General features: G+C 43.4%; 1 protein-coding gene across 3 annotated transcripts in view; it reads right to left on the bottom strand.

Annotated features, from left to right (window-relative positions):
* Nucleotides 1–12,394: 12,394 nt before the first annotated feature.
* The window catches only part of MCF2L2 (MCF.2 cell line derived transforming sequence-like 2), a 249,011-nt gene continuing 236,041 nt past the window's right edge, over nt 12,395–25,364 (bottom strand). For 2 of the 3 annotated variants that reach the window (XM_044251864.1, XM_044251866.1), the window contains 3 exons: nt 16,348–16,392; nt 13,309–13,397; nt 12,395–12,921 (listed from right to left, as the gene is read on the bottom strand). In XM_044251864.1, coding sequence (XP_044107799.1) covers nt 12,808–12,921; nt 13,309–13,397; nt 16,348–16,392 — 248 coding nt within the window. In that variant the 3' untranslated portion in view covers nt 12,395–12,807. Of the gene's footprint in view, nt 12,922–13,308; nt 13,398–16,347; nt 16,393–24,140; nt 24,223–25,364 lie in introns of those variants that run through there. The other variant, XM_044251865.1, reaches the window with a different exon arrangement.

The following is a 25,364-nucleotide window of genomic DNA, read 5'->3' on the forward strand; positions in this document are numbered from 1 at the left end:
TACTATGTGCCTAGCACTGTGTAATACATATGGGATTTTTTTTTTTTTAAGTAGGCTCCAATGCAGGGTTTGAACTCACAACCCTGAGATCAAGACTTGAGCTGAGTTCAAGAGTTGGACACTTAACCAACTGAGCCATTCAGGTGCTCCTCAAGGCAGATTTTAAAAAAAAAAGATTTTATTTATTTATTTGACAGACAGAGTCACAAGTAGCAGAGAGGCAGGCAGAGAGAGGGGGGAAAGCAAGCTCCCTGCTGAGCAGAGAACCCAAGGCAGGGCTCACTCCCAGGACCCTGGGACCAGGACCCCAGCTGAAGGCAGAGACTTTAACCCACTGAGCCACCCAGGCACCCCTCAAGGCAGAATTTTTTAATATTCCAATTTTTTTGATGTGGAAACTGAACCACCCAGCATCATGCAATAGGCTAAGATTGGCATCATGACCTACTTAGCCCTGAAGTCTGTGCCCTTTCTCCTAGCACCCAGGGAGCAAAATCTCTTGAGTGGTTATAGCCCTGACTGGAGAATACTGGAGAAAAAGTTGGGAATATGGTTGAAAGGTCAAGTTAGTGTCATTTTGGAAAGGCCAAAAACCCAGATTGAGGAGTTCAGCTTCAACCCTAGAGGACATGGGGTCACTGAAAGTTGTACATGGAAGCAGCAGTTAGCCTGATACATAGTAAGGGCTCTGTGGCGTTAGGGAAGAAGGCTCAACCATTGATTCAGTCAACATTTACTGGAGGGTGTCTGAAACCAGTCTCCTGAGTAGGTCAGAGGATCAGAGTTTTGGAGTTGTTTATCAGGACTCCTGCCTTTGACTAGAGGAGAGATGCCCCAGCTGGGTGTTTCAGAAGCTACTGGAAACTCTAAGCACTGTGTCAGATATATTCCATAAGTTTTGGTATGTTATAATTTCATTTTAATTCATCCCAATTTTTTTTCTAATTTCCAATGTGCTTTCTTCTTTGACCTATTATTAGGGTTATTTAAGAGTTTGATTTTAATTTCCACATATCTGTGAATCCTCCCGAATTTCCTTCTGTTATTGATTTCTAGTTTCATTCCATTAGGATTGGAGAACCTACTAATGATTTCAATTCCTTCATATTTATTGAGGCAACAAGTTAATATGTTATGGCTTAACATACAATCTATCCTGAAGAATATTATTTGAGCATTTGAGACAAATGTGTATTCTGCTTTTGTTGAATGTGAAGCATTCTATAGTTGTCTGTTAGTTCCAGTTAGTCTATAGTGTTTGAGACTATTTCCTGTTTGGTTTTTTTGTCTAATTGTTTTATCCATTGAAAGTAGGGTTTTAAAAACTCCAGTTACTGTTGTTGTATTGTCTATTTTTTCCTTCAGTTCTGTCCATGTTTGCTTAATGTTTTGGGGGGCTCTGCTGCTAGACTTCTCTGTGTTAATGACTTTTATATATTCTTGATAGAATGACCCTTTTGTATTTAGAAAATGTTATTTGTCTTGTAACAATTTTTGTTTTAAAATGTACTTTTATAATATTGCTATGGGGGCGCCTGGGTGGCTCAGTGGGTTAAGCCACTGCCTTCGGCTCAGGTCATGATCTCAGGGTCCTGGGATCGAGTCCCGCATCGGGCTCTCTGCTCAGCAGGGAGCCTGCTTCCCTCTCTCTCTCTCTGCCTGCCTCTCCATCTACTTGTGATTTCTCTCTGTCAAATAAATAAATAAAATCTTTAAAAAAAAAAAAGATTTATTATAATATTGCTATGGGTACTCCAGTTCTCATTTGGTTACTCTGTATATGGTATATCATTTTCTATCTTTTTGTTTTCAATCTATTTGAGTCTTGAAGTGTAAATCTGAAGTGTGTCTTTGAAGATGGTATATAGTGGGATCATTTTTTTTTTACTCATTCTGCCAGTAGCTGCACCTTAATTGGTGTGTTTAATCCATTTTCATTTAATGTTATTCAGGTATTCTATATTCTTCAATTTTTCTATTGTTTTATTAATTCTTGCAAGAGAAAAGTTGAAATATTGGACTATAATTATGGATTATTTATTCTTTTTGTAGTTCTGTTTTTGCTTTGTGTATTCTGAAACTCTGTTATTGATGTGTAAACAGTTAGGATTGCTATATTCTCTTGATGGATTAGCTATATTTTATAATTTTTTAATGATCTTCTTTATTTTAGTCATTTTTTTATTCTGAGACCTGCTTTGTTTTATAGTAACATAGTGATTCTGGCTTTTTTTTTGATTAGTGTTAGCATGGTGTATCTTTTTCCATTCTTTCACTTTTAATCTATTTGTGTCTTTAAACTGAGGCATATTAAAATTTTTGTATATTTGAGGGGCGCCTGAGTGGCTCAGTGATTTAAGCCTCTGCCTTTGGCTCAGGTCATGATCTCAAGGATCCTTGGATCTAGCCTGCATCAGGCTCTCTACTCAGCAGGGAGCCTGCTTCCCCTTCTCTCTCTGCCTGCCTCTCTGCCTACTTGTGATCACTTTCTCTCTGTCAAATAAATAAATAAAATATTTTTTAAAACTTTTTGTACATTTGAGCAAAAATCAATTCAAATAGGGCAGTGCCAAACCAGAAGTGATTAGGAGCACTCCACTGTCAGGTGCTAATGGAAAGTCTTTCATAGAGAAGAGGTGGAAGCGAAGCAAGGAAATTATTCAAGTAGCTATAGCCTAAGTGGTTGCAAATGGTTGCATTCTTTGAGAAAAGCTAGCTGGCTGTTTGTGATTGGTTGTACTTAGGTTTCAGTTTCCTAACCTTGAGGCATTATAGGCATAGGTTTTGGTTTGCTTGCCTAAGCTACTAAGGCATTAAAACCACCTCAGTCTGATGGCTTCTTGTTCAGTTAATCTAAAAATACTTAAAGTGGGTTTCTTAAAGCAGGCCACAAGGGTGGTTTTTTTTTTTTCTTTTAAATATCCATTTGACAATCTCTCCTTTTTAATTGAGGTGTTTGGACCATATGATAGGTTATGTTTATATCTACCATGTTGGCAATTATTTTCTATTTTTCCTATTTGTTCTTGGTTTCATTTCTCCTCTTTCTCTATCGACTCCTGGATTAACTGCATTTTTAAAATTCCATTTCCTCTCATTTGTTGGCTTATTTATTATAACTCTGCATGTTATTTTAGTGTTTGCTTTAGAGTTTACAGGATATAACTTTAATGTGTCACAACGTACCTTCAAATGATTCAATAACATGTCACACCTTACAACAGTATACTTCAATTTCTTCCCTCTTGGCATCAGTTCTATTGTTGTCATACATTTTAATTCTGTTTGTTATACATTCTACAACATATTGTTATTATTTTTTACTTAAGCAGCAGTTATCTTTTTAGAGATATAAATAATGCACCTACTCATGTGATGATGATTTCTTGCAGTTTTCATTCCTCTGTGTAGCTCCTTGGTTTCTTGTTGCTATAATTACACACTTCCAACTCCTCAAGTGTTACCTGTGTTTAAGGTATGGATTTGTTTGCCCAAATGTTTTCCTCAGTGTCTTCTCCACCTGCGGTTTAGGTCTTCCCTGGTGTCTGTCAGACAGCCTCTCAGCCCACTGTTGCTTATTGGCCAATGCTTATCAGTTGGCCTGGGGCTGAGGGTGAGTGCTCAGTTCTCACTGAGACTCAGTGAAGCAGGCATTATGTCCCCAGGTCTTGGGGTGAGAGTTTATGCGTGGTTTTCCAAGTTCCTCCTCCCCCAGCAGCTCTGGGCCTGACACTCCCGCAGGATCAGATTTGGTTTTTATTCTGTTGTCTTTCCTGAGCTGCTGTTGGATTTGCTAGCCCCCTAAAGTGTAAGTGTTTATTGCCCCTTCTCTGGCACTGAGTTCTGCTTTTGTTCTGTAGGAAAGATAGGGCAAGAGGATCTGAGCATACTTTCATGCCTTTCCTGCAGCAACTGATATTCCTCTCTCCTGGTCTGTGACAAGAAGGTTGCTTTCTTCGGACTTCTGCTAATCATTTTTGTGAGTATATAGTGAGGTTATTGCAGAAAAACCTATAAGTGGATGCAAATTTCCATGATACCTGTGGCCCCCAGGGTTTCTATTTTCTCTTGCCAACTGATAGTAGGTCTTTGCTTCAGGTAAACAAGTGCTGGAGTCCCATCTCCCTTTGAAGGTGTCTTTTCTTAGATTTCAGGTTACATGTTCGCCCTATGAGCTGAGCTCTTTCATGGGTCCAAGAAAAGTGAATTTTCATATTTTCCAGATTTTTTTGATCTTGTAAGTATGAGGATGGTGCTCTTTCTAGTTTCCTACATCTCAGGAAGAAGACATTATTTTAAACAACTGCATAGAGTTCAATTGTATGCCAATACAATACTTTCACCAGCTTTTTATTATGTAATATACTTATCTATTGTTGTTTAGCAAACGACCCTAAAACTTAGCAGTTTAAAACAACATCTATTATCTCATGGTCTTCTAGTAATGACTTCCAGAGTAGCTTAGCTGGCTTCTTCTGGCTCTGGGTCTCTCAGGAAGTTTTAGTCAAGACATCAGCTGGAGCTAAAGCTATCTAAAGGCTTGACTAGTGCTGGAGACCTATTCCAAGGAGGCTCATTCCCATGGCTGTTGGCAGGAGGCTTCAGCTCCTGCTCCATGGGTCTCTCCATAGAGCTGCTTCACTGTCCTCTCAATATGGTAGCTTGCTTCTTCCATGGGGAGTAATCCAAGAGAGAGAATGAGGAAGAAGCCAAAATGCTTTTTATAACCCCGTCTTAGAAGTCAGTTACCATCACTTATATCACATTCTCCTTATTAGGGCCACAAATACAGCTCACACTCAAAGGGAAGATAATTTGACTCTACTCTTTGAAGACAGAAGTATCAATTTGGGGATAAATTTTAACACTATCACAGACAAGGTGTTCCCCATCTCACATTACTTGTTTTCCTATTAAAAGTAACATTAAGGGGCACCTGGATGACACAGCCCATTGAGGGTCCAACTCTTGATTTCAGCTCAGGTCTGATCTCAGGGTCATGACATTGAGCCCCTCACTGGGCTTTGTGTTCAGCACTGAGTCCGCTTGTGTTTTTTTCTCTTCCCCTCCTTCTGCTCCTCCTCACTGTGTGCTCTAAAATAAATAAAATAATTTTTTTTTAAAAGAGTAATGTTAAAATGAACATCTGTAACCCTTGTTCATGTGTATGGATATAACATTAAAATAAATTCCTAGAATTGGAATTGCTAGATCAAATCATATATATATTTTAAAATGTTGAATGCTATTATAAATTTTCTTCTATTATAAATTAGTAACTTAGTACTAATTTACACTCTTACCATCAGTCTATGAGGATGCTGGCTTTCTTGTATCTTCTCCAACACTGAGTTAATTACCAAAGTTTTAAATGTTAGTTTGGTAATGAAAACTGCATATCATTGTTTTGCTTCTTTTCATATATTTGTTGAATTTTTAATTAATTTTCCTGTGTATATTCATGTCCTTTGCCCATTTTTCTATTGTTTTTATTAATTTGTAAATCTCTTTATATATCAAGGAAAATCAGTCTTTTACCATATGTTCTGAAAATGTATGTTTTGAGTTTCTTTTTTTTTTTTTTTAAGATTTTATTTTTATTTATTTGACAGAGAGGTCACAAGTAGGCAGAGCGGCAGGCAGAGAGAGGGTGGGGGAAAGCAGGCTCCTGCTGAGCAGAAAGCCTGATGCAGGTCTTGATCCCAGGACCCTGAGATCATGACCTGAGCTGAAGGCAGAGGCTTAAACCACTGAGACACTTAGGCGCCCCATTTTAAGTTCCTAACTGTTCCTTTTTTTCTATATATGTTTTTGGATCTTATACAGAAGCTTTTGGTTTTCATTTTTGCTGAGAAAGGCTTTACTCTATTCAAAATTATTTTTAAATGTTTTGATTTTCATGATTTCTTTAAGTCACATAATAGAACAATATGAATAATTTTAAGGGTCTAGGTGAAACTTCTCCTTCCCCCCCACCATATTTGCTATCTAGTGATCCCAGGACCACTTTCACACATAATTCAACTTTTTTGTTTAGAACTAATTTGAGGGACGCCTGGGTGGCGCAGTTGGTTGGACGACTGCCTTCGGCTCAGGGCGTGATCCTGGAGTCCCGGGATCGAGTCCCACATCAGGCTCCTAGCTCCATGGGGAGTCTGCTTCGCTCTCTGACCTTCTCCTCGCTCATGCTCTCTCTCACACTCTCTCTCTCAAATAAATAAATAAAATCTTTAAAAAAAAAAAAAAAGCTTTAGAACTAATTTGAAATGCCTTTTTCATGCTTTAAATTCTGAGAGGAATTTGAGTCCATTTCAAGATTCTCTACTCTGTTCCTCTTATGTTTATTTCCATAGTATGTATTCTCCGGTACATTAAAATATTATATAAGTCTACAATTTTTCTATTTTATAGCCATATTTGAGGGGATGCTGGGTGGCTCAGATGGTTAAGCATCAGCCTTCAGCTCAGGTCATGATCTCAGGGTCCTGGGATTGATCCCCACATCAGGCTCCTGGCTGAGCCTAAAGGAGCCTGCTTCTTCTCCCTCTGCCTTTCCCCCTGCTTCTGCTCTCTCTCTCAAATGAATAAATAAAATCTTTTTTTTTAAAAAGCCATATTTGAAAGTTTATTCATACTTAAAAAATAATACCAGATTATAGATGTAATTGACACACATTTTATAGAGAATTGGTGAAGCTGTTTTCTATCCTCATCTGAGAGTAAACCTGGAACTCTAGAGGCACTTGAAACATGTTGACTGAGCAAGCAAATCTTAATGTAGTAATCTTGGCCTAGGAGTTATAAGACTGGATTCTAGTCCTTGCTTTGCTTCAGGCTCACTGGTGACAGTGACAAGTGTCAAAGCTGTAGTCGAGAACTAGGTTTCCAACCCCTCTTGTAGCTTGGTGTGGCTGTGCAAGAAGGCTTTCACTAAAGAAATATAAGAAAATATACCACGTGACATTTGTAGGCTCGGTCTTAAAATGTTGCAGAATTCCAAATTCTTTCTCCTTCCTGCAAGCTCCAAGTTGGGCATCCCTGAGACATGCTTTTGACTATGTAGACAAGGACAAAGTTCTAGAAGATGATGGAAAAACCAGAACTTGGGACACCCAGTGACTGTGTGGAGCAGAGCAGGTTGTATATACAATCCAGGCTGTCTCACGAGACACAACTATTCTTTAATGCACTAAATGGATAGATCTCTGCTACAGCAGCTTTCCCTTACTAATATACAAGGAAAGTTATAGTCCACAAAGAAAAGGATTCTGTGGTCAAACAGGTCTGGGAAATTATGAGTTTAACAAAAATATACAGACTTCCTTCATGAAAGAGTTCTCAAATCCTTTAATTCACTAACTGAGATGAACAAAATGAGAAATAAAATATGTAGTATTTAAAAATATATATTTAAACTTTTTTTCCAACATGGGATTAACTCATCGAACTCTTACACTCTTCTGCCTATTTTGCAAAATATGCTCTGGGAAGTGCTGATTTAGAGGATATCCATCTTGTCTGATTATTTCCTAAGGCACGGCTGGTGTTCAGTGTGGACTCAGACAGCTTTCACAGATCCAGGGCTGGTTCCAGCTGGGTCACCTTCCTGTGGGGCTGCAGCATGCCCAGTCCTCGGCAGCATGTTGAAATGAGTCCCTTTAGTGGGCAACAGGCAACTCTTGCAAGCTATGGATGACTTGAATAACTGGCTGGAAGATTGTATGTGGTTTTGAATTCTTTTCCGTTTACTCAAATAGAAAGAAGACGTAAGTTTCTTTATTATTTACCCTTTGTTATTATTTCTGTTGTTTCTCTGAGAGGACACCTATAAGCAGAGCAAAAGTGTGGGGGTTAGCCAAAGGAGCCAGAGTGGAAGGTGAGAGTGGGCTACCACAGAGCACCTGGGGGCATCATCAGCAATGATGACTGGTCCTGACATGGTTCCTCTGGTCGTCCATTGTGATACAAGTTTTAGGGAGAGGCTCCTCAGGTGAGGCCTGGGGGTTTGAGCACTTTGCACTCTGCCAGTACCACCAAGTGTGGCTGGTTTTGTAAATATAGAAAATGACTGATGTCCAAAGGACTGAGAAAGCTTTGGGCTGTTCCTATAGAGGGCACATGGCTAGTCAATGGTCAAGGGTTGAAGAGGATCCAAGTGATGTGTTTTCTGACGATTCTGATAGAATCCAGAGATTCTTCTGTCCAGCTCTGGGTCTTAAATATTCTCTTTGAGAAATGTATATGGTGATTGATAAGATGACCAGAGAGCCAAAGCAGAGAAGTGTGCTGAGAAACATACTCAAGACTGACTGAAAGAATGTGTTCTATAAAAAAGTGTGAAAATATGCCATCATAGGTTGGGATGGACTCTACTTTCTTTAGACTGGGTAGACCTGTCCAGTGCTCTTCATGCAACAAAGGGCCCTGTGTGCTTTTAAAAATCCCAATCTGTTAATTCACGGGCTTGGGCTCCCCAAGGTTCCCCACTTTGAGAAGGCATCGCCACAAACTTTCAAGGGGTGTTGCTTGCAGTTGTAGGTTATGATTATTTCACCAAGAGCTCAGTTCCCACCCTGCTGGTCAGAAAAACTCCCCTAGAAGACTCCACAGGGGCTCTCCTCTGCTCCTGTCTGCCTCCTCTGCAGCTGGTCTCACCGGCACCTCACAGCTGGCTGGTCTCAACCCTCCACCTTCCCCCACAATGTTTAAGAAGCAGGAATCAAAAGATAGAGGATGGAGGGACTCACCTCCAAAGGTAAGTGGGGAGGAGTGAATGGACCAAGGGCAAAGCCAGAAATGAGCTGAAAAATTCCAGAAATGACCAGTCAGAGAACCTGCTAGGCTGTGACTGGAACAGTGACCAGGAAGAGCATTGACTCTTGAGGTTGCTTCCTACTCTCTTGCAGATTGGCTGTGAGGACCAAATGAGGTTCTATCTGTCAAGCACCAGGGCCAGCCCTAACGTTAGTGCCTTTCTGAACCCTGTGGCCTAGTGGCCTCTGTCAATGCATCCTCCCTGCCATGCATTGCTCCTCCACGCCTCTGTGTCTGTGCACGACCAGGATGTTCTTCTTTTTCTCCACCTGGAGAAAATGCCTACTCCAGGAGACCCAGCCCTGAAGTCAGATCATCCCTGACTACATCAGGAAGTCAGTAGCAGGGTTCCATGCCCCATGTTATTTGTCACACTGTGTTATGATGAGGTTTCCACATCTGTCTCCCCCAACTGTACTGAGAGCTTCTCACTCGTCTTCATGGCTTCCTGGTCTCTCCTGATGCCAGTACCTTCCTGAGGACAGGGGTGCTCAGGAAATAGGTACTGAACAAACAAACAAATAAATGTTCTATGGCCAAAATGGAAAACAATGCAAGAAGGAGGAAATAAGATCTCCTATGGGTTTGGAAACAACTTTATTCTTGTGTTCAAACAATCAATATTGTAGTCTACAAACGTGAAACATACCATCAAGAAAGATATTCTGTTGTTAGGAAAGGGGCACAAGAGGATAGCTCCACAACATAACTTCCTGAAAAATTTCAAAGAACACTCTGTTGGACAATTTTGCTGAAGATCCTCTCCTTGATGGTCTGTCCCTTAGTCTCTGCCCTTTTTGGGCCATGTAGTCATAGGGCTTCTTTATGAACAAAGTAAGACACTTATTTTTGTTTTCTTGAATTCTGAAGTGATTTTCTTGAGTCACATGGGAGACAGTCCTCAGATGTTTAAGAAGTTCCCACTCCATTCCAGAAACAAATCAGGGAAACAAAAACTTAGCCAGATCCCACATCCAGTGAAAAGTTAAAATCAAATCACACTAACAATTTCAAAACTAACTAAATCCAAAACTAGCTTTAAAAGTAAATAACTCGAGAGGTCAGGGTGCTGGTTATTAGCCTTGATTTCTTAGCTTTCAGCCCACCCTTCTAATCACTGCTTTGTGGACTGGGGCCACTTACCTCTTTTGCCAGCTGTTCCCTGTGAAGCCTGGCTAATAGGGCAGACTGACCAGAGGACAGAAGGGGGGAGAGGGACCTCTGTGTACCTGAGTTCCTGTTGGCATCTGCCTGGCAACTGGTTTGCACTCTGAGAGCAATATCTGGTTTCAGTTACCACCCCCCCCACCCGCCTCACCCGCTTCAAAGACACCAGCACCAGCTGGCAGCTCCCAGACTAACTTCCAGCTCCTGGGACACCTGTCCTATGGGGCAGCACTTCCTCCTCAGAGGACTAACCCCAGCTATGCAAGGCCATCTCCAATTTCTTCCCTTTGCTCCCTCAGCCCTTGGGCTGGTAGATGCTTCTTGCAGTTAACATCTCCATGGTATCACATTATCACTTTTTCCCTCTTAAACTCTCCAATAGCTGGATAACAATTCTTTATACTAAATTCTTTCTGTTAAAATAACTGATGTCGTGTTTCTCTTTTGTTTGGATCCCCTAGACAAAGTAATTCTAATATTAAATAATTCTGAAAATGAAAGAAGTAAAAATACAGAACAGAAAAAACAATTTTAAGTGGCCAAGGTGTAACTGAAAAGTAATAATTGAGAATAAATAACTAAAAATAACTCAAAATTAATATCTCAAAACTCTGAAAATAAAAAATTCAGGAAATATAATGTTCAAAAATGCAACAATTGGGGGCGCCTGGGTGGCTCAGTGGGTTAAAGCCTCTGCCTTCAGCTCAGGTGGTGGTCTCAGGGTTCTAGGATTGAGTCCCGCATGGGGCTCTCTGCTCAACAGGGAGCCTGCTTCCTCCTCCTCTCTCTCTCTGCTTGCCTCTCTGCCTACTTATGATCTCTCTCTGTCAAATAAATAAAATTTTTAAAAAATGCAATAATTGAAAATAAAATAATTGAAAACCAAATGAGTAAAAGATAATTAATAAATGAATATAAAAATAAACAACCCCACTCTAAACTAAAAATAACTGTGATTGGACTGCAACATGGACGGGACTGGAAGAGATTATGCTGAGTGAAATAAGTCAAGCAGAGAGAGTCAATTATCATATGGTTTCACTTATTTGTGGAGCATAACCAATAGCATGGAGGACAAGGGGTGTTAGAGAGGAGAAGGGAATTTGGGTAAATTGGAAGGGGAGGTGAACCATGAGAGACTATGGACTCTGAAAAACAATCTGAGGGGTTTGAAGTGGCGGGGGTGTGGGAGGTTGGGGTACCAGGTGGTGGGTATTATAGAGGGCACAGCTTGCATGGAGCACTGGGTGTGGTGAAAAAATAATGAATACTGTTTTTCTGAAAATAAATAAATTGGAAAAAAAATAACTGTGATTATAAATAACTAAAACTAACAAGAGAAAAAACTGTAAAACAACTAAAAACACTTTTTTTCTGAAAATAATTCAAAAATAATTTTAAAACTTCCAGTGAGGGGCGCCTGTGTGGCTGAGTCATTAAGCGGCTGCCCTCAGCTCAGGTCATGATCCCAGGGTCTGGAAATGGAGCCCCATGTCAGTCTCCCTGTTTAGCATAGGGTCCGCTTCTCCCTTTCCCTCTGCCACTCCCCCTGCTTGTGATCTCTCTCTCTGTCAAATAAATAAAATTAAAAAAAAAACTTGCAGTAAATTTTTAGTAGCTAAATAAGTAACAAAATATTTATAAACAAGTAACTTTAAAGCTATAAAATGAAATAACTACTCAAAATAGAGATTACCTAAAAATTAACAAATATATCGAAAAATAAAAAATAACTGAAACTAATTTTAAAACCAATAAATCTAAAACGAAATACCTCAGACATTAACTTGGAACCAACCCTCTCTGAAAGGATACAATCCTGGGACAAAGTAACACAAACACCACCGGAACGTTCTTGTGGGGATTCGGGGAGAAGAGCACAGGGCTGCCCCTGTAGAGTTTTGGCTCCTCCAAGGCTCGGGGAGGAGATTCTCAACGCATCTCCCCACTCCCGCCCCGGGGAAAAAATTGGCAACGTCTGAAGGCATTTTCGATTGTCATAATTTGGGTGAACGGGTGGGAGAGGGCTGTTACGGGCATCTTGCGGGAAGAGGCCAAGGATGCTGTGAAATACCCTACAATGCTAAGACTGCCCTCCCCTCCCCGACATAGAATTCCCCAGCCCCCAAAGTCTGAGTGCAACGTTGAGAGACCTTGAGCAGAGCCGTCTAGGACTGGGCTTCGCTAACCTCTGCAGACGCGCGTAGAGCGGCTCCGGGGTTCGCGCGGGGCTCCGGCGCTCGCGCAGGTGCGTGACAGCCTCGAGGCTCTCCGGCCTCTGTACCGAGTCCCCGCGCAGGCGCGCGTGGAGCAAGTCCGCGAAGTTGCGGGTCTCTCTGCCCACCGCCCGGAGGTTGCGCAGGCGCGTGGGGAGCAGCTCCCAGGTTCCCTGCGGCTCATACCCGGAGGGTGGGCTCCCCCGGAGGCCGTGGACCCTTAGTCTTCTGGAAGGTGGTCCTGGCCCTTCCCCCGGGCTAGGGTGACAGATTCGGAGGGTCCGAGGCCCCTTGGCTGCTTTCTCTGTAAGGGTGGGCCGGCCCCCCCAGCGGCCGCCGCAGCCTGTGAGCGGAACGAAGGCGGTCTGGGGGCCTCGGCCGAGCGGGGAGCCGCGGGGGTCTGGTGCCAGTGTCAGTTCTCCGGGGAGGGGGTCCTCAGGCATCCTTCCCTCGCCCGCACTGCTTATCCCGTAAGCTAGCTGTCCCCCCGACCGCAGGGGCGAGCAAGCCAGTGGACCCTGGCTTAGTTTTGTTTGCTGTCCTGAAATTCAACAAGAGTCAGGGGAGCAATGGCTAACCAGTTTGCTTACTGTTCTTTCCTCTTTCACACTCACATGTCCTCATCGCCACCTTCTTTTTTCCCCTGGATGCTTTCTCCCGTTTCCGGGACAAATTTGGAGGAACACGTTTCATAACTGTCGTCCAACTGGAAAAGTCCGGATAGCTGTAAGGGAGGGCACAGTGGTACACACTCAGATTTGGCAATGCCGGAGAGTGCCCGAGCCTGGGCCAGGTGCAAGCAGTAATTCCCCGGGGACAGGTTGGAGCCCACCCTAGCTCTCCCACGGGGCCACGCAGGATTCCGGCAGAAGCCCCATATTTATGGTGAGAAACTAGTGCATTGCTAAGGAGACGGGGTCATGCTAGTCTGGGAGGTCTGAGGCACTTTGCAGATTCAGTGACCTCAGCTTCCCGAGTTAGGACTGGTCCTTCTGGGTGAGAATTATGAAAAGGGGGAGAGGGAGAAAACGGAGAGGAAGAGGCAGGAAGGAGAAGCTGATGGATAGGAATGAGGAAGAAAAATGAAAGAGGTAAGTAAAACATAAATTACACTCAGAGCACTGTTCTCCTTTTCCATTTCTTCTGCACCTTCAGGCTCCTCAGAGGTTTCCATGGAGATGAACTCTCTGCTGGAGCAGCCTTAGAGAAAGGGAAGAATTTGGCCTGCTGTGTGGGGGAGGGAATGGCCAGATGTTCCAGGCAGTTCCTGTCCCCAAGAACCCATTCCCCCCCCATCTCTAACTCCCAATCTCCCAGGACCTGGACTACCTCACCTTGGGGGCAGAGGTAGAGGTCTGTGATCTCGTTTCCCTCTCTCAGCTCAAAATTTTGTGAGTGTGTGTGACTGAGAAGACCTGTCTACATGGTGCTCATAGTCCTACTCCTTGTCCTCCAAGAAAACGGTCATTGACTTTTTGTGCTTGATGACCTTCCTGCCCTCCACCCTTCTTCCCTCCCTTCTTTTCCCCTTGCCCCCTTTTCTCTCCCCTGATTACTGCCCATTTCCCATTACCGTGGTAACCTCTGTCACTGCTGTCCCCACAGGAAGTCAGAGAAGCAAGTACATCCTGCCTCTCTCTCCAATGAACTGATTCATTAATGGGCCAGTCATGTCACTGTGCACCTGTCATGTCCCTGGGGCTGCTAGACAATGAGGGGAACAGCAATGCCCCAAACACTGAGCCACTCTTTTTGCCTGCTGGGGTGCCAGTTGGTCAAAAGTTAAGCTTCACATAACCCTGTAAGAGCTTTAGCTCCATTTCACAGATGAGAAACTGAGATGAGGGAGGAATAATCATTTGGCCAAGTTCCGTTGACTGAGTGGCCGAGCGGCAGCTGAGTAATCCATCCCACAGGAATCTGAGTGCAGGACCAAGTTTCTGTTCAGGTGACAATTCAAGGGCAGAGATTGGGATGAGGCCTTGAAGGGCATTAGCAGGGCATGGGGAGGGAGGGATCCTAGACACGGGAATCCCAAAGGAGCCTACAGTTGGGAGTGGTGGCACAGTTTTACCAATGAGCAGGAAGGGCACATGTGGGAACACTTTGACTGCAGCCCAGAGACTTCCCAAGCTTCATTCTGGGGCCGAGGGCTCTCTCCAGAGCAGCCAGGCAGCCCCTTCCTGAAAGCCTCCAGGGACCCCACCTGATGCTGGAGGATTGATTGTAAGGCAGCTGGACACAGTGCTCTCAGACTGCAGCAAACCTGGTTTGATTTCTAGTCCCAGGCATGGTAGGGTGAGGGGTTGAAGGTAGAGGAGAAACTGGCCCAGGGAGCTGCCTCCCACTGCCCTCCCCCAGACAGGATTTGGGGGCATCCACAGTAACACCCAGAGACATCTCTCTAGAGCAGTCATCCAACCCAGACCCCCTTATACCGGGGAGCAGACAGGGAGGATGAGGAATGGCAGCCTTGCTGAAAGGCTATAAGGGAGGACACTGGAGACATTGCCCTGGACCACCGTCTCCCCAACCCCCTGTCTGAACAGAAAGACGATGTCTCCAGGGTCTGTGGCCTCAGTGCCCCAGACAAAGCGGGGTGGGGGGGACCCCAGAGCCACCTGCTGGGAGGGCAGGAGTGGGGCCTGGCCTGAGGCCTCAGGCAACCATGGAGCACTCAGGGCCTGGGGGCAGCAGGACTAGGGGGGCGATAGTGCAGCTTAAAGACCTGACAGCCAGTTCCAGCCACTCTGCAGTAGGTGACACCTGGGGTAAAATGGCGACCAGGCACTGGTAACGGGTTTCCCCTCTCCTGTGGGCCCAGCCAGAGGAAAGGGGACCCTCAACCTGGCACAGGGCTGCAGCGGGGGACCTCTCACACATTTGGCCACGGGTTAACTGCATCATTTCAAGGTCACCTGGGCTTTTTCCTGCCTTCAGGAAGGATCTACCTGAGCCTGGAAAGAAATGATCTTCCCAGTGCTTCATGACCCAGATGCCACCTCCTGGCTGGGGACCGTCAGCACACAAGGCCTCCTTCATTCCGGGTATCACGGGTGAGGGTGGGGGAGGCCTGGAGTCCCTTGGCCCCCCAGTTTAGTCTAAACCAAAGTTGTCTATATGCCTTAGAAGCAGCTCCAGAGAGATGCCCATTTTCCATCCAACAGTGGACACATATAACACGTCTCTGAAATGAAAACAAGTTTACGGAAAAATATTCCCCTTACAGGTATGATATTCTGATCTAATCTAGTCTGTTCTATTCTACTATTGTATTTTACTCCATTGTGTTCTATTCTATTCTATTCTATTCTATTCTATTCTATTCTATCCCATTCTATTCTGGGAGACAGAGGAGGAGAGGAGCTGTGGAGGTGGTGGGCTCCCCCACAATCACCTTGTAAGACTCTTCAAGACAGAATTTCTTCTTACACAAACGGCAGCTGCTCTGGGCAAGCCCTCCTGTGTCTCCCCCAGGGGTCCCAGGCTCTTGGCAGCAGAGACTATATCCTATTCTCCCAGTACCCCGCTCCCCTGCCCCCCCAGCTCCTGGGAAAGACTCAGCATTCTCAGAACCAGCACACCTTGAATAAGGTCCATCTATTAAAGCCGGAAGCGCAGGGGACAAAAGCACAGCTCCCAGTCTGAGTTTTGCTACCTCTGTCATTTGCATATTGAAGCCCTTCCTTCTGGGTTCACTGGCTGTGGGCTCTCAGCGGTCTCAGGGACTAAGTCTTAGTTCCTATAAAGGTGACAGCACTCAGGGGACCCCAGAATCTTGGGCTCAGAGTCTGACGGATCCTATGAGTGAATAAATGAAAGGCCCATTGTCCAGTGGTAGGACCAGAGACTTTGGAGTCCGAGAGACCTGAGAGTAGATCTGACCTTGTCACTCATTCACTAGCTGTGTGGTCTTGGGTAAGTCACTTGGTCTCTCTGAGCATCTGTTTTCTTGTCTATAACAATAGTGATAATAATATCCACTGCAGTTTTGATATCAAGATTTAAAAAGGGGCTTATAAAGTAAAATGTTTGGTACACCTTAGGAATTTAATAACACCTGTTATTATTATGGTTAATAGTGATGACAATAATACTAAAGAGGTTTCAGAACAGCTGTGGGTACTTCAAATATGCTATTATTACTCACCTTTTGAGGAGATTTGTTTGCCATTGTCTTCACCCTCATCAATATCTGGAGGAGAAAACAAATTATAAAAGTAATAAAGGGCTTTGAAAGGAAACAGAACATGTGCACGTGTGCACGCGCGCGCGCACACACACACACACACACGTGAAAAACAAAACCAAACACATGGGTCCTTGACAAACTGTCAATTTGATTACAGCAAAATTTTAAGTGATAGTTGCATTCTTGGAAAATGAGCAGAATGGCTCTGGTACCAGTCAAGGGCTAGTGGTGCGTTGAGTAGGTACACTCTGAGTCTCTGGGGCACTCCAAGTCCATGTACCAGAATAAGCATGAAAAATATTGGTGGAGAAAGATAAGAAGAATGGGCAAGGTGGGCTGTGAAAATTCATGCCAGTAAGGTCTGGTGTGTATTCTCTTTTCCTTCAGTGGATGATATTTCTAGCATACATCACATAACTCCTAAGTGGTTTTGGGAATTTAATTTTAGCACTTAGTGTATAGAATTCTGAACTTTTATGTTGGTTTAAAAATTGAATGAGATTGATTGACATGTGAACCTATTAGTGAGTTTTTATCCTCATCAATATACACGTTTTGGGTGAGTTAACTGCCTTTGCTGTCCACTAGATGGCATAATGGGACCACTGTAGAGTCCACTTGTTCCACGGCTGCTCCTTACCCTGCCGATTTCAAATGGGCAAATTATTTTTATTTTTCTTTCAAACTGGATTTTGAAATTTCCTACATTCCCTACATTTCCTATTTCCTACAATTATGCAAAACTTTAAAAAATATTTTTTTATTTTTAGAGTATGCACTCCTGCATGCTTGCACAAACAGGGTGAGGGGCAGAGAGAGAGGAAGAGAATCTCAAGGAGACTGCACGCTGAGCATGGAGCCCTAACCAGGGTTTGATGTTAGGACGCCGAGATCCTGACCTGATAGGAAATCATGAGTCTGACACTTAACCAACTGAACCACCCAGGTGCCCCAATCATGCAAAAATTTTTAAGGCCACCTCTATCACATTTTCACTTGAGGGGCAGTGGAGTGGAGTGGAGACCTGGTTTAAAATCACGGACAAGCCTTTCCTTTCCTTCCCTGGAGGAACGAATGTGGTTAACAAGTTGTTAATGATAATATGCAAACAGCCATCTAGGCACTAGTCTGAAAGCTTCATCTCATTTAATTCTCACAGTAAGACTATTCAGTATCACCTGCATTTTATCAAACAAAGGATGAAAAGAACTTAAGCACAAGCAAGTGACATAATTCATCCAAAAACCCAGAGCTGGGTTTGAGCTGTGAGCTCTTTACCACTATGCTGTGCTGTTAAGGACGGTCCTTCTCTGCCTTCTGGGAGTTAACTAATGGGGTCACCTTATGCCTAATGCACCCCAGCAGCTCTCTGCAGCCCACACGACAGGAGCGATCTCAAGGGTGTTGCCACAGGTACTATGCTGGATTAGGATCATTTGCTTAGTGGCCTGGGGTGTAAATGTGGACATCTGATCTATATCTATCTGTATATATATATATCTATATATAGAGAGAGCTGATCTGTATCTAAAGTGTCCATTTCCTTGGCAAACTTGCCTTTGGCCAAGAAGAAGGAATCACTCCTAAGCATTCAATTAATAACTTTCAGATTGCACACATCCTCACGGTGTCTTTTATTTATTTATTTATTTATTATTTTTTAAGTGTGTTTTCTGTTGTCAAATCCTTGCCAGCTTCTAGGGCAGTCTGAGCTTATTGTCTTGGATGTTCAAAGTTGCTTGGAGCTGAGGTCAAAGAAACTGCAGAACTGGGAAACCACCTCCAAGCTCAGCAGTGAGCTGCCATCGTATGTTTTGAGTTGGAACAGGCCCACAGGTGGGTGGTAGTACAAGCTGATGTAGTTAGCTGGAGTCAGTCAGAGCTTGTCCATTTTACCAGAAATGTAATAGGAATTTTTCAAGAAGACTAAAATATGAAGACCCCTAACCTGTTCATGTAGTATGGCTCCAATTTTTAAAAATATGCATTTCTATGGATGAAAAGTTTGGGGTAAAATATTAACTGTGATTATTTCCAGTAATGTTTGATTCATACTTTTATTTGTCCTTTTCTTCATTACATGCTAAATTTTTTATAATCTGCATATATATTTTTTATAATCAGAAAATGAAGCTTAAAATACTGAAAACATATTGGTCAGGTATCTAAAATAACCCACAATCTCACCAGAGAAGACTGTTTGCCAGACCATATTTTCTTTATCTTTAGACTACGTGAAATCATTCTGAATAACAACAAAATAACAAAATAATAAAAGTAACCAAGTCTAGGCCTAAAAGGAAATCCCCCCAAATCAGCAAACAACCCTTATGTGCTGCACTAAATGGCCCACAGATACTAAAGCAGCCTACCCCCACCCCCAAGACCCTGAGGAACTAGACAAGGGACCCACATTCAGGCCTGCACTTAGGCCTGTGGCTAAGGATTAGTAGACAGTCTCAACTTCTGTTACCTTTGTGGCACAGTGGTCATTCTCATTTTACATATCTTTCAACAGCCAGGGTTTTGAAAACCAGGGGTGCAACTAAATTCAGAATTCAAAGTTTTCAGCGCAATTCTGGCTAGTAAAATACTATTAGCTTCACTCCTTCATGTCAACCAATAGCACCAGAAAGAGCACACTTCTCTGTTCTGTGACAGTCCCATCTTGAAATTGCTTCGGTTCTTAGGAGAGCTCCCACCACAGTACCTTCTTCCCCTGTCCAGGCCTTACCCCTACCACCATGAGGAGTCCCTCCACTCTGTCCTCATGCCAGAAGCCATGCAGGCAAAGAAAGCAGTTGCCACATGGGAGGAAGTAATTGCTCCTAATCCTCATGAGGAGGTCAGGCTGTTACCTAACAGTGTCAGAGAGGAATGTGCCTGATACTCAGGTGACCCCCTGAGACATCCCCCAATACCTCCACACCCAGTTGTCACTGTAAATGGGCGCGTAAAGAACAATAGCCAGACAAGGTCCTGGGACAGCCACTGTGCACACCACCAGGCAGAAGATGAGAAGGCGGGGTACCTAGAACAAGTGGGAGAAGATGGTAGTAACAGTACAACCTAAAGACCAGCTGCCACAGCAGGTGGCATAGACTCAAGTTCAACAGGACTCTTACTGTGTCCCTGGTGCAAACTCACCCTTGGCAACCAAGACCTCTAGACTCACTGAGACCAACGTTGCAGGGATGGGGAAGACAAATGCCCTATGCAAGTCCCTAGAGAGTGGTAATGAATAAGGTGACAACTCATTCAACCTCTTACCTCCCAGATTCACATATTCTGCTTACTGAAGGTACAGTGCCATAACATGACCATGGGTTTAAGGTATATACTGCATCCTGAAGATTAGCATCCCAACCCCGCAGTGTCATGTCTAAACTGTTGCACATCCTCATTTTCAAGAGGCTATTCCATGCCTCTTGTCAGGCTAGCAGCTTCTAAATGGGGTGGTGTGTGGAAGGACTGTAGGTCAGTCCTGCGGTCATATTTTTACAGCTGAGTCTGTCCATTAGAGCAATTTTGTATGGTTGATCAGATGCTACATGAGTCCTCAAACGGTGACACATGGAGACACTGTGAGCAGGAAAGTCACACAGGTCAACCCTGCTCAGAGTGAATTATTGTACTTTCCAGTCTGATGACATTGACTGTTCTCCAGGGATAGTATCCAACTGGGAGCTCAGCATCCATCTGAGCTGGCCAGCTGGAAATTCAGCAGTGGCTGTTGACCTTGACAACAGGAAGGCCATGCTGGTGGGCCCACACATAGCTTCCCACTCTGCTGTGAAGCAGTCTCTCTGACCTCACTGTGCAGGTACTGGGGTACCAAGGAGAAAGCCAGCTGACACCTGCTGGCCAAGTCATCCAGTCAGTTTAGTTGTTTGGCACCTTTTCTGCAATGGATGGTCTCTGATGGGCATGAACGCAGTATGAAGATCCTCACATTTTGAGGTTGAGTCTGTAGGTCTCTGTGCTTCTTCCCCAGTCAGATCATGTTATAATTAAATGCTAATTATTATTCTGGAAGGATGGTGGGGAAACATTTTGAGAAAGGCGAGCATTGTCTTGCATGTCTCATTTGAGGAGTCTGCATGATCTTTGGGGGGAGAAGGATCCTTCTCCCAACAAGGGGGTGGTGGGACACTTATGCCAGCGCATAAGCAGGGGGTTTGGGGCCTAGACCCAAATGTCCTCATCTCAAGCATTACAGTCCCACATCTTCCCTATCAGGGCATGACCTGCCTGCTCTTCTACTAGCACTAGGCGCCCCAAATGATCAGGCAGCAGATTTGCCTAGGCTGAGAATTCATCCTTCTCTCACACACTGCCATGCTGTAGAAGATGAGAGGTTGAACGTTGGCAAGGAAGCCCTCTGATTCTCAGATGGGGCTTTAAATTGGTGGTAAATCTGAGGTCACCCCTTTCTTCACTCTCTTCAGTGCACCTATGGTACTTAGCAATAGCCTCCCAATTCTGTGCTCCTGATACTTAGTAGTCTCCCCAGACTTCTCAAATAGAGACATCGCACCAACTAGTACATCCTTGTCTCCCTGTATCTGACCCCAGATGTCACCACAGGTGAAGATCTTAGTCACTGAACCTCTACCACAAACCAGGGCCCAGGGCTTTCCACACTCTACCTAACCAGAGCAATGGAATCCTCATTGCCACCTGGCCAGCAAGTGACATAGTAACACCAGAATCCCATCCTTATAGGACCTTTCCTGGTTCTGCCTTGCGTCAGTTTCCCAGAAGCAGGTTGCACAAGTGAGTGGTGGAGAAAGGGCTTTCAGAGGAAACCTGTCAGAGCACTGAGGACAGAAGACCGGGCAGGGAAAAGTAGGCTCTGCTTACGTCTAGCGCCAGCCTGATCTCCTGGCAAACCCGGACCATAGATGGCACCCCGAGTCAGTCAGCCATTGGCTGGCTGGCCATAAGTTGTCCTTGAAGGAGGCCATAACTTCTCGGGCATTTTTCTGGCTGGACAGCTCTGGTCAGCTCTAGCCAGAAATCCTCTGAAGGGCACAACTGAGAGCTGCTAGCAGCTAACCTCTCAGCAACTGGGCAGTGGGTGTGTTCAGGCCCTATGACACTACAGTGTGTGGACTTTTTTTTTTAATTAAAAAGTGAATAGATTTTATTTTTAGAGCAATTTGAGGTTTACAGAAAAATTGAGCAGAAAAGGCAGAGTATTCCCAATCACCCCTCTCCACTGGCTCCCTACACAGTATCTCCTGTTATTAACATCTTGCATTCATGTGGTACATTCATTACAATTCGTGAACCAGCACCAATGCATTATTATTAACTAAAGCCCCACAGTTTACATTAGGGCTTATTCTTTGAGTTGGACAGTTCTACGCGTTCTGACAAATCCACAATGTCAGGCTCCACCATTACGATTTCATACAGAAGATCTCTCGTGTGCAGCCCGCTCATGTCCTCTCCCCCGTATCCCTGGTAACCACAGATCATTGTACTATCTCTATAGTTTTGTCTCCTCCAGAGTGTCAAACAGTTGGAATCATGCAGTATGTATTTTCAGAAGGGATTCTTTTGCTTAACAATTTTGCTTAACAATTTGCCACTTCTGCTTCTTCATGTCTTTTGGTGGCTTGATGGCTCATTTCTTTTTATTCCTGCATAATATTCCATTGTATGGATATATGGTAGTTTGCAATTCATTTGGTTAAATACCAAGGAATATGATTGCTGGTCTGTATGGTAAAACCATTTTTAGTTTTTGTCAGAAACTGTCAAACTGTACCATTTTGCATGGACACCAGCAGCCGTGAATGAGAGTTCCTATGGCTTCCTATCATCACCAGCATTTGGTGTTGTCAGACTATAGACTACTTTTCACACTGTAACTCTTGAGTTCTGCTTCTTGTTTTGGGGTCTTTTTTGCTTTGTTTTGTTTTGAGGTTTCCGCCAATCTTCTGAAGAGCTGACTGGTTTTTGTGAAACCAATTCGTGAAAAATTCATCAAAGTTCACATGAACATTGTGGTTATTCCCTTGTATCTTCCTGACTTCTGAAATCAGCCTGCCCTCCTAGCATGATCACGCATAGCCACACATAAATGTAAACTGTCCTCAGCCAAGCCTACACTAAGACACACTTAACTAAATGTTATCCATTCTTCTGCTCATCTCGCACCTTTGAGTCTGGTCACTTCAAATTATCAGGGTACAGAAGGAAAAGAAGAAAGGCACCTGAACAAACCACATCCTTATGCTTTAGGTGAAGGAGTTACAACTCCCTCAAACGGCTCACATCTCTAAATTTGCAGATTATGCCACTGTGTTGACCAGTGCATGCCAATACTGGTCTTCAAACAAGGGGTCTTTCAAAAATCTCTTTAAGAGATTCTTGGCACATGAAAAAAGGAGTTAAAGGTTTCAAGAACAAAATATACTGTAGATAAGGTTGATAGGTTCAATCTTCTAATAGTCTACAGTCCTTGAAATATAGTCCTTGAAAATCTGAAGAGTTGCCTGTTAAATAAATAACCTGGAATGGAATTATCAATATATATTTTACTTATCTGTAGGGCCCAAGCTGAACGGAGAGTCTGGTATCAGGGGTCTTCCTTCATTTTGAGCTTTTCAGAATAGAAAAGGAAGTCAGGATGTGACTTGATTAGAGACAGTATTGGGGGATAAAGCTGATTATTTAGAAGATGAAAATCTGATTTTCTCTTTTCTTAAAAAAGTTTTTTTTTTTTTTAACAAGGCATTACAAGATACCCATGGAAAACAAAACAAAACAAATTTCACACCTTGCAGAGATTTTGCTATATCCCATAGAAGGATAAACCTTATCATGCAAAGCAAATTTAGGGACTATATTATATTCTATGAACCCTCACCAGCCAAGATTTTTCTCAGACTTTATTTTTCCTGGTCTGTATTTCCCAAATACAAAACTTTAGATCACACATATATACTCTAAATGGAAATCACTGCATTATTTTTATTTATTTAGGGGGAGGAGGGAGGCAGAGGGAGAAAGAGAATCCCAAGCAGACTTCACACCCAGCATGGAGCACAATGCGGGGCTAAATCTCATAACACTGACATCATGACCTGAGCCGAGATTAAGAGTTAGACACTGAACAGACTAAGCTACCCAGGTGCCCTGACAATCACTGCTTTATTAAATAGCATTGCCATTCATATTTGTTGACCAAGACTGCATATCCGATTACTTATTACATGACCATTTTCCTGTTAATTTGTGATTTCATGCTCATTAACACCCAAGGGTCTAGAAGTCTGACCAAGAAACATAGCATTAGTTAGCTTTGCCCCTGAGTGGGGATGTGGGATCTGTGTATGTTTCTTCAATGACTTGTGTACTTTGTAGACACTCAATAAACGTGTTAATTAAAATTCCTTCCAGAGGGCTTTACTAAATGAATTGTAGGCCTGAATACATACCTCATGTCCCATCAAATTAATCACATAATCGTCCAAAACCAAAATGTCAAATACTAAATTCCCGAGACTTTGATTATGGGCAGTGGTAAAAGCATAAAGTAGAAGGTCTTTTGGAAAAGGTTATCTACACAGCCAGGGAAAGATAAGATGATGACAAAAGCAGCACATTCAGAACCCCATAAACCATGATCTATTCTGTCATTAAGATCTAAAGTATAAAAAGCTTCCACACTTGTTTTTCTTTGTGATCCCATACCAAATTTTGGCCACCAGAAAACGGATCCACAGAGAGGTCAGGACTGAAGTCTCATGGGGAACCACCTGGGTCAAATGCTCCTAACCTTTCCATGGAAAGCTTGGAGAGGAGGTGAAATCCATAAACCTTGGACAGAGCAAGAAATAAAGTTGCCATGAGCCGGTGTCTTTATTCCCAAGAAGAGACATTCTGGCAATGCTCTTATCCTTACTTTCCTTAAGAGGACAGCTTTTCCAAAGTAGTCACTTTCAATGTGAAACATTTACCCTTCATTTTCATCTGAGCTTAATTAGATCTACACAGATGAATAGCAAAAAAAAACTAAATGATATCTTTCTTCTTGCTCACATACTTAAGGAAAGGCTGAGACTCAGGCATGTCTTTTTCAGCTTCTATCACCCATTATGCCCCATTCTCCCACTGGATCCTACCTTTAATCCCATGTATGCTGGGGACTGGGTCTTCCTTACTGCTGCTAGCTCTTTCCATATTTTCAAGGCAGTGTACAAATTCCACTCCAATGTCTTTGCTTTCAAGAAATATACATGAACATTGAACCACAGGAAAGAATGGCACGTACATTCCTCCCTGTACCAGCTGGAGTGGTGCTGCTCACGTAGGTTCTCCTAAAGTCTCAAGGATCTGCTTATCCTCCTCCTCCACTTTAGTCTAAGTCTTGGCCTAGCTCTGTGCATGACATCCAACAAGGGACTGTTCAACGAACACCACTTGCCGGATTATACAGTTAATACCTAACTTTTTTTTTTCCCCCCTTAAGGTTTTATTTTTAAGTAATCTGTACACCCAGTGTGGGGCTTCAACTCACAACCCTGAGGTCAAGAGATCCTTGTTTTACCAGCTGAGACAGCCAGGCACCCCTGGCTGTAAGTCTTAAAGTGGGAGAGGTGAGGAGGAGGAATCCCCTTTCATCCTCTCATAAGCTGCCTCATTGGCTCACTATAGCTCCCTCCTTCCCTCTTCTCTGTCCTGAAATGCCAACTATTAATAACAACTCTTTTGGGTAAGACTAGCTCAACAAATAAACACTTGCGAGGCGCTGGAGGTCTGAGGTGAATGAGATGTGTCCTGAGCTAAACCTCATCACCCCTGACTGCTTGCAGAGGAGTTTGCCAGCCTGACATGATTATTCAACGAGTTCTTTTATTTGTTTATTCACTAAACATTTACTGAGCACCTATGAGTGCCAGGCCCTTGTATATTATGAGGCCCAAGGGAAGCTAAAACTACTAAAACAACATTCATGCTCT

Source organism: Neovison vison, chromosome 6 (genome assembly GCF_020171115.1).
Source record: "Neovison vison isolate M4711 chromosome 6, ASM_NN_V1, whole genome shotgun sequence".
In the NCBI taxonomy this organism is placed as follows: domain Eukaryota; kingdom Metazoa; phylum Chordata; class Mammalia; order Carnivora; family Mustelidae; genus Neogale; species Neogale vison.